This window comes from Astatotilapia calliptera, chromosome 17 (genome assembly GCF_964374335.1).
Source record: "Astatotilapia calliptera chromosome 17, fAstCal68.1, whole genome shotgun sequence".
Classification (NCBI taxonomy): Eukaryota; Metazoa; Chordata; class Actinopteri; order Cichliformes; family Cichlidae; genus Astatotilapia; species Astatotilapia calliptera.
This window is the reverse complement of record NC_137438.1, coordinates 32,190,664-32,200,459: the sequence shown is the minus strand read 5'-3', so window position 1 is coordinate 32,200,459 and position 9,796 is coordinate 32,190,664. Positions and strand designations below refer to the sequence as shown.

At 37.6% G+C, this 9,796-nt stretch overlaps 1 protein-coding gene across 1 annotated transcript; it reads right to left on the bottom strand.

Annotated features, from left to right (window-relative positions):
* Window positions 1-376: 376 nt before the first annotated feature.
* LOC145421468 (macrophage mannose receptor 1-like) lies at window positions 377-9,545 on the bottom strand. The gene is made up of 7 exons (XM_080291830.1): window positions 9,523-9,545; window positions 9,270-9,343; window positions 8,471-8,842; window positions 7,623-7,931; window positions 6,826-7,155; window positions 618-822; window positions 377-535 (listed from the first exon to the last, which is right to left on the bottom strand). Exons 2-6 carry the CDS (start codon window positions 9,325-9,327, stop codon window positions 710-712), a joined length of 1,182 nt encoding a protein of 393 aa, XP_080147956.1. The 5' UTR covers window positions 9,328-9,343; window positions 9,523-9,545; the 3' UTR covers window positions 377-535; window positions 618-709.
* Between the last annotated feature and the right edge of the window lie 251 nt (window positions 9,546-9,796).

The window sequence follows — 9,796 nt, the reverse complement described above, 5'->3', positions numbered from 1 at the left end:
AAACAGACTCCCCAGTCACCAGATCTCAAGCCAATAGTGCACATTTGGGATGTTGCAAATTTGCACCATGGATGTGCAGCCGACAAATCTGCAGCACCTGTGTGATGCTGTCATGTCACTACAGACCTAAAAAATGCTTCTAACAACTCAATGAAGCTATGCCATGAAAAACAAAGGCAGTTCTCAAGGCAAAAGACGGGCCAACTAAGGATTAGCAAGCCATACCTAATGTTCCTATATAATAATGAAAATATAATCCACTTTTGGTGAAAGTTCACATGGTTCTGGCAACTCCAGGAGGAAATTCATGTCACGCTGGGGGGAGGCCAGCAACTTGAACAGAACCGAAGTGCATAAACCCAAAGCGGAGGCAAGGTACCGTTTCAAAACAATTTATTGGTGAACGTACAATACATGCGAAAAAGGTGAATACACAGAGGCGTGGCTAACTGTGGCATGGAAATGTGGCCGTGAAACTGTCAGAGTGGCAGGACCATAAGGACAACTGGATCTGGTTAGGTAAGTAATGGTCACACTGGGGAGAGAGGAGAGCAGAGTTAGAGCTTGGTTAAAATGGACTACTAGAGAGGGTGAGTATAACAGTCTTTCCACCTTACTTGCAGGATGTGGAGGTGAGGTGTTGAGGGGGAGGTGATGTAATTCCTCGGGGTTTGAGAAGGTGAAACGGCTGACCTGGGGTCTGTTGGATCTAAAGTCGTGAGCGGGCAGGAGGGCAGACAGGTGAGGTCTGGAGATATTTCCCAATGAGCGGGTACAAACCGAGATCCAAGAAGTGAGTGGCAGTCAGCACTGGAGAAAGTCCTGGAGCACAAGAAACAACCTAAGTCAACCTATTTGCGAGCAGAAACATGAATGTGCGAGACGGTTGCCAACATCAGGTAGATGACAAACTGCCGTGGAAGAGATGACAGCGCCGAGCCTAAATGCCCTTTGGCCTAATTGTCCCAATTTGCTCCAGATGTGTGAAGCTGTGGTGGCCCTACCAATGGGCAGATCCAAGGATGCTCAGGAAAATTTGCAGCCGCTCACTCAGACCATGACATTGCTTCCTTTTTTGGTCAACTAAATATAGTTTTTGAGAGTGCTGTATCAAGGGTCTCTTTTTCCTCCACCATAAAGATTGGTACTCTTCCAGCAAAACAGGAACCTTGAGTGGCTAAAATACAGTCACTGGTTGAATTGGATAACAATAATAAAATAAAGGGTAAGCTTTCATATAATGTTAGCCATGTTAGCACTAAAAAATGGCTGTTAGATCATTTTATTATTTCAGCTTTTAGAAAAAAAAAGAAAGAAAGGCCCTTTGGGGTGTGTAGTTCTTCGGGAAGCTCATCTTAGTTTAGTGACCCCTCAAGCAGTCACTTGAACTGTTTTGTCCCAAAGTGTTTATATTATTAAATGGTACTTTGAAGGGCCATCTAAGATGTGACATTACTATATAACCTTCTGCACCTTTTGCTTTTGCTCTGCATTTTCACATTTTAATGTGAAGAAAATCACACATAAATGCACATGAATGGATATGACAGTGAAGGTGAATACTGGTCAGCTGGGACTAGTTTGAACTTCTCACTGGCCAGAGGTTTAGTGAAGAAACAGACTATGAAGGCCAGCTCCACACACAGAGAGATATTAATACAGGCACACACACATATGCCTACCTCTGCATCAGCTCAACTACTATGACCCTTAGGCAGCTCTGATGGCCAATTTCCAATGTAAATTAGTCATCTCTACACTGAACATGTCTGAAATGCCATTACTCATGCAGATATTGTGAAATCAACCATTAGCGACAGAAACCTCATGAAAGGTTGCTAGGGTCTGGACTGGAATACTAATTATGAAAGAGCTTCACTGCTGAAGCAGGGGGCAGGGACTTCAGCAGCCAGTGGTGGCCAACTAGTAATTATAATAAACATCTTGAATCCATTCAAATCATTATACTCGATGCCTGCCTGTTCGGCGCGCGCTTTCAGGGTACGCACACATTTAAACCCAGTTGGCGTAAGGATGCATTGTTGAAGCCACCTCCACAGAAAATAATGTTTTGTAAGTGGTTTGTTTAGTTTGGAATGGAAAATGTACAAGAAATGTAGACGGAAAATAATTTTAAGAGAATTAAGGTGTGTACAGCTATCCGGTCTTTAAGTGATGAAGTGATGAAACCTGCTTCCAGGCCCAAACTACTCTGCGTTTAATAAGGCTTTTGTGTTTTTAACATGTTTTAAAGATTTTTCTCTTGTTCTATTTAATCTCAAAAAGCCCCTAAAAACAGTCAGTGATCACTGTCGGCCTCTCTCGGTTTTTATTACTGCTATTCATTTTAAAGCTCAGTATTTAAAACCATATGATGTAACTACAGCCCAGCCCATGCAGCAGTATATTAATGACTAACCTCGTATTGTGGATGGATTATCTCAGTTGTTCTCCTGACTGACGTTCGGTCTGTTTACAGCATTCTGCCATGTGATTACATTTGTCCCTAACCATCGGGAAACCTCAAGTTAACTTTTATCGAGTGGAAAAAAGTTAGCGTTCATCCTCCAGTTTCAGTGTTTATATTATGCTAACATAGCTGTGTCGCTAGCGATCACATAGCTCATCATTATAGACCAGCTAGCCCAACTTCAGTAACCCCACAAATGTGACTGCTGTTTAGTTTTCTGTCTTCATTTATGTCTGAAGTGATAGCAGAGCTGTACCTTTTAATTTGTTTCAGAAATCCCTCAGTTAGAACATGGTATATTATATTTAGATAGAAACTAGTGAGCTAACTCCCTGCTAACTTCTAACTCCGTTAAATGTCATAAATTCCGTTTCCATTGATGCCTGGATGCCCTGGATGGACCTGGTAGAGGAGGCACACTGATCAGTTTATTACAGATGAAAGAATTCAGACAGTTTTTCAACTCTCAGTGATCCCGCAATGATCGTTTGAGTTATGGACCTGCAGCGGAGTTTGGACCCAGACACGGCTAATGATGTAAGACTTAAAGACCGGATAGGATTTGGTTTGTGAGTCTAAGGCTTCGTTCACACTGCAGGCGAAAGTGCATCAAATCCGATTTTTTTGACCCTATGCGACCCATATCCAATCATGGTATGACAGTGTGAACGGAACAAATCCGATATTTTCAAATCCGATCTGGGTCACTTTCATATGTGGTACTGAATCCGATACATATCTGATGTTTCAGAAAGCGACTGCTGTTTGAATGGTCATGTCGCATTAAATCCGTCTTTTACGTCACTGACACAAGACAGACACCAATTATCAGCGCCGGAGAAGAGCCCGAGAATACATCGTGAACGCTTCCTGGCCATCCAGTGTAGATGTTAGTGAAACTGTTGGGAAGACAACGTTGGAGAAACGTGAACATTTTATTTGTACTGTATAATCTGCAGATTCTGACAGAAATCTGCAACTATCCTTTGAAGCACCGCTCCTCTCTAAAACAGCAATAAGGATAATTATTAGGTTATTTACATTATTATGTAAATAACAAAATAACTTAAAGAAAAAATTGGGAAAAATAAAGTCCGAAATAAGTCTTTATATTAAGGGCCATCAGTCAAACAATATTGTTTGCTCTGGGTCTAAACAGAGCGCGTTGTGTGTGACGTCTTCTTTTGCACATGCACTAGAGCGCGTTTGCTGTCGCATTTTATTTGTAGTGTGAACAAGCTGACAAAAAAATCGGATTTGATCAAAACATCTGAATTTAACATTAAGACCTGCAGTGTGAACGTAGCCTTAGTCTAAAGGGTTTGCGACAGAGAGAGATGTCAAAAAATAATTAAATTAATTAGTTACATTTGACCACAAAATCAAAATGTTTGGTGAGGAATGCAATTAAATAACAATGATAATTATATTTTAGCATATAACATATCACTTTGATTAAAGAGTTTGTGCATAGTGGTGGATTAACCATTACAGATACAGAAAAATGCTGTTACTTTAGGGCGGCTTTGGCATAAATGTTATATTGGGTAGTTGTCTAATAAATGTGTTTAGCACTGTCAATAGTACTAATTAATAAAAAAAACAACATATATGGCAGTGGAAAATGTCTCAAAAAATGTAAATTATTTATTAAAAAGAAAGCACTGAATTGCATGTAAATACAGTTCCATGAACATTAACAAAAATGTCCTTAATTTAAAATAAAATAATTTAATATTTAGGTTGAGTCTTGTTATACTGTTCATCTATTACTATACAGTGTTATTACTGGGTTATTACTGATATATTCTGTTATATAAAAAAGATTAAAGAAGTACTTTATTTACTGTTTGATCAGTTAATTGATGAAAGTAAGTCGATTATATGTTAAATAGAATTTTCAAAAAACTAAACAATGACAATTTTGAAATATTTCCCGTAAAGCGAAAATGGCAATAAATTGGAAACACTGCACCACTGGACTGATGACAAATAATAGGGCGGGATGTTTATAAGGAATTTTTTAAATCATTAAGATCCTAATTATTTGCCACAATTATTTGTTGATTTTGCTGGTAAAAACATTTAAACGCTGCTGTCACATTTTCATCCTTGTCCATTACTCTTCATAAATGTATCTTTGCAGACAAGTCTTTGAATGTGTTCATTTTACCTCCAACTTTCCCGGACAGGTTCTTATCTGTCATTTAATGTAGTGTTACTTGTCCAGTAGTGGTACGTGCTGCATGGAGCAGGTGTGATTGGCTCATACAGGCATGGGGTTGATTTGCTTTTGCTTTGAATTTTATCGGTGGAGCACACATTTAAAATATCACCAGATTATGTTTGTTTAATTATAGGATGCCAATTGTGTGATTGAGATTAAAATCAAATGATCCCCTAACTGATGTATTGCTTTCAACTGAGTAACTGTTATTGCATGTTAAGTCTGAAGATGGTCAAGATGAAGGCTAGCCAACAGTCCAACAATTACATACTGAAGCCCACCAACCTGTCAACAATATCGCTGCCAACCAGTGCAGGTAATTAGGGCTTCATTTTTGTATGTGAGCACTTAATAGTGGGAGTTCAGACCTGCGATTATAGGGCGTAATGGGTTGGCTAGTTGCTACGGAGTTGTCTGGCATTTATGCTAAATATGTCCACTCATCTCTTGTGTCACGAGGAGCCCCAGGCTCACACCATGACGTTAATAGTCAGGCCCCACTGCTCGTCTCTCCTCCCCTCCCTCCATCTGCTCCTCTTTTTCTCCCCCCCTTCCTATGGCTCTCCCTTTCATTTTTTCACTTTGTTTCACTTACTTTCTCATTTGTCTTCTCTTTTTGCCTTTGGACAAACTGCATGAAAAATGCTTTAGAAAACACCAGAACTGAGACTTTTTACTCAAGTTTTGAGCACATGGAAAAGTGTTGTCTCAGTCTTTCTTTGTATTTATGGCCTTTTATTTGTTAGCATAGTGTTTATGTTAGGGGTGGGTTACTTATGCTTTACATTGTAAACGATGAAGTACATTTTCCAGACCTATTCTAGTCTTTGTCCTCTTTTGTTGGATGCTTTCTTTAGGGTCCGCCACAGTGGCCCATCTGCCTCCATCTTACCCTATCCCTAACATCCTCCTCTGTCACACCAACTCTCTTTGTATTCTCCTTCACTACATCCATAAATCTTGTCTGCTGTTTTCCTCTTTTCATTCTGTCTTCTACCTCCATATTCAGTATCATTTTTCCAGTGTCCAGTTCAGTTTCAATGACGTTTATTTTCTCTTCTATTGACTCTGTATTATGTGTGTGTGTGTTTGTGTGCTTTTTGTTTTCTTTTGTTTATTTTGTCGGTGGGTTTGAGCACACAACATTACAACTTTGTTATGAAGTGCTAGATTAATTTTATTTGCATTAACTTCCAGTAATCCTGATTAAGAAACTTTTACTGCAATAATATGAACTTGACAAATTACTAATGTTAAGTTATTAAAAACAAAGACTAAAACATGATTAAGTAAATGTGTTAAGAAAAAAACACTATTCATTTCCCAGTCAGGACTACAAACAAAACAAAAAACACTCAGTTTTCATTATCTGTGGGATATATTAATCAGTGCATCAGGTAGCACACGTTATAATTTTTTTCTTCAGTGAGTTAAATTATTGGAGTAAAACTATTTCTGCCATTTATGTTAAAATAACAAATCATGTGGAGTTAAATTTACAGAAGCATTTTCTTGTTTTACTTTAGACAAAGCTCACATGAAAGCATGAAATTCTCAAAGAATCTCAAGGCACACAACAAACATGATTAAAAAAAAATGCTCTGTCTATATGAAATGCCACTCAGTATATGACTATCATAACTTAAAAAGGATGCCATCATACTGTTCACTTACGAAACATGGTTTAATGTGGCATATTATTTTGCAAATGTAAACACTAATCACCCCCCCCCCCCACCCCCGCCCCGTCCCCAAAAAACAAACAACAAAAACCAAAACACAGCAAGCCTTAATAATCATTTCTAACATTTCATCTTTTCTCTTCTGTAAAACTATTGTTTTTTCTAATAATTGAGATTTATTACAACTATAGTCATTAATGTTTTATATATCTTATACTACATCATAAAGTATCATAATCTTAGATTACTTACTAACCTGAACAAATAAAAACATCTATTGAGGAACTAAGCACAAATGAGCTCTTAGGATGTGTTAAATTTAAACTCCCTGATCACCCCCACATTGTTTCTACATGCTAATCCAGTCTATCAGTAAAGATTGATGACTATGAACTATTTTTTGTTCATAAATGCAATCTCCTCCTCACAGAGAAAATGATGCTCACGCCAACAATCTTCATCACTCCACTGCCCAAGGGCGCTTGTCTTATCAATGACACCACAGTGGTTGGACATGGGCATCGCTGGTATTTTGCCATTCTTCCATTTGCTGTAGCCCACTGTTCTGTCTTTCCAAATCCAGAACCCAAAGAGAGTACTCTGCCTGAGACCAATCCAGAATGGACCTTCAACCTCAGTGTGATTTAGCCATTGTTCAACAGCCTTCTGATCTTCCTCATCCTCAATCCACAGCAGGCCGTTGTGGTTTTCCTCACAGTAGTCAAGGGCTCCTTCCCAAGTAGATTTATTTTTGATAACTTTGATTCTCATGTTGCCTGAAAACCACGCAAAAAATATAAGTAAGATAATATAATTTCAGTCACATCATGAATATTCTGCATGCAAACCTTCTATGCCAAAATAATTACTACTCTTATGTTGCAAATAATACTTGGATAGATTCAGTTTGTTCTACTAAGTCAATTATTTATATAAATACACATTTGAGGTTTTAGTGGACCTTTAATTTGTCTTTTCAGTCTTGCTTTTACTTAAAGGAAATATGGGGAAAAGTGCTTGTGTTAATACAATAGTATAAAAAACCCCGAATAGAATTGTGTAATTTAGGCAACACTAGAGCTAATCAGTTCAGACTGAATTGGTGACTGGCTAAGTTTTGTTTTAAAGACTCCTCCTATAGTTACTTTAACTTAAAATATTCATATTTCACAGCAAAATTATCGGTAATAGCTCCTGTCATAGTTACTGTCAAATTAGTTTGTTGAAATAAATAGTTACTTACCTTTAGTGCAAAATATTCCTCCGTCTATGGCACACTGCACTTTATGCAGATTATTCAAATCAAAGGTAGCACACTCTGGATTATTATTATTATTCTTCGGCCAGTTTCTGTATGTAGAGCAACTTCCATCTACCCATGTCCACTGATCGTGTTGAAGCCCAATCCAAAAGGTTTTGTTTTTTCCTTTTTCAGACACGTCATTGTTTTGGGTCTCATTACTGATGCTCACTAAATCAGTGTAATGTCTTCTACAGTACTGCAGTGCCTGGCACCAGTCCTTTTCCTTATCAATCAGTATATAATTATTATCTGCAAACAAAAGAAGCACAACATTTATTTTGTTTTATTTTTTTGTCATTCATTTAATTAAAATAACTGCATTTTCATCACAAGTTTTAAGGTGGTTCTGGCTTAAAGCAAACCCAGACTATGTTTAAACTGCATACTCAAGTGACTCAAATCAGACAAAACCTAAATGGAATATATCTCTGGTAAGGTGTGCTGTCAGAGTAGTCACATGATAATTCATATATTTTGGTTTGTACGAAAAACATTGTGCCTGTCATCATTCAGGGAAACACCTTGCATGGTTTTGGTATGATTGTTGTACTGAGCATGCAGATTAACATTTTGGGACCTCATCACTGTTCACAATTAATTGCTCACAAATGCATGAGTAGAAAATGTACACAAAAACAATGTATCTGACAAAAAGAAGAAGGCCTTGAATATGAATGCAGCTGTGCTGTGTTGCAAACATTTAAGAGGCATCTTACAAAGTGTTGTTTTTGAATTAGAAAAAAAGGGAAATCACCAAAATGCAAGCAAATATCACTTGCTTGATTTACCTTTGTAGCACATGAAAGGCTTCCTGTCCGAACAGTTGAAAGCTTTCCATGTTATGTTTGTCATAGCTTCACAGATTTGGTCATCACCAATACTAGTTACTTGTGAGTTATTAAATGCAAGTGAGTTTCCATCTGACCAAGTCGTGACACTGCTTTGATTCTTACGCAGCCCTGACCAAAACTGAACCCCCTCCTCCCCAGGCACATTCTTTAAAAGAGCACCTAAGTCCTCTTGATGATACACAGTTACCAATGAACTCTCATTGCTTTTACACTTGTTCAGTGAATCCATCCAGTTCATTTTGTCGTCATCTTTACTTAAAAAAAACGAAACCCTTCGCAGATGACTTCCAACTGTAAAGTCAAAAAGTCCTATAAAAATTAAAACAGAACAGGATCATATTTTTCATTTGCCCAACATATATAATGATAGAAATAACAAACATTATGAACAGCATGACTGTTAAATTAAGTAATTTAGGTTCAAAATATGACAAATATATTTCCCAGCTATAAAATAATAACCTTTTGCCTATTACATCTCTAAGGAATATTTCATTAATTTACAAGCTGTTACATGTAAAATAAGAACAGTGACACATCACATTCAGGGAAAAACATTAAAAGTGGCTTTCTTTTAATAGAACTATTTGAAGGCACTGCTCCTAAAATTCATCTTTTATGTCCACACACACACACACACACACACACACACACACACACACACACACACACACACACACACACACACACACACACAACATGCAAGCCAAATCAAGACCACGATGGGGAAACCTACCTAATGACAGCACCAACAACACAGAGGTCATCATCAGCACGCTTAGGGATAGGCTCATATTGTAAAATGACTGGCTTAGAAAAAAAGCACAAAGATCATTTAAAAAACAAAGTGGAGTCCAAGTCAAAGGGCAATTATTCTCTGTGGCTCAAGAATTAATAAAAGTTTGATTCCCTGATTATTTACAATAACTTATCTGTAACCAGACTTTGTTTGTTCAATAAATTAATCCAAATTGCATAAAGTCTCTTACCTGCTTTGGTCAGAGGCCCACTGCAGTCAGTGTTTTGTGTTAGGAACTCACTGGGTTCATATTTAAGAGCGATGGAAGGTAACTGAATGTGTACATAGGAAAAACAGTGACGCCTAGAGATTAATAGTTAACCAAAGCCTGTCCTGTGGGGCTGAATGGCAGTCACAATTGTTATAGAAATATTATATTTCCGTATATCAATCTTAACAACTCCTGAAAACAAGAAACACAAAACTGATATATTTTAACAGTAGAAGACAGACTATTCCTGGAT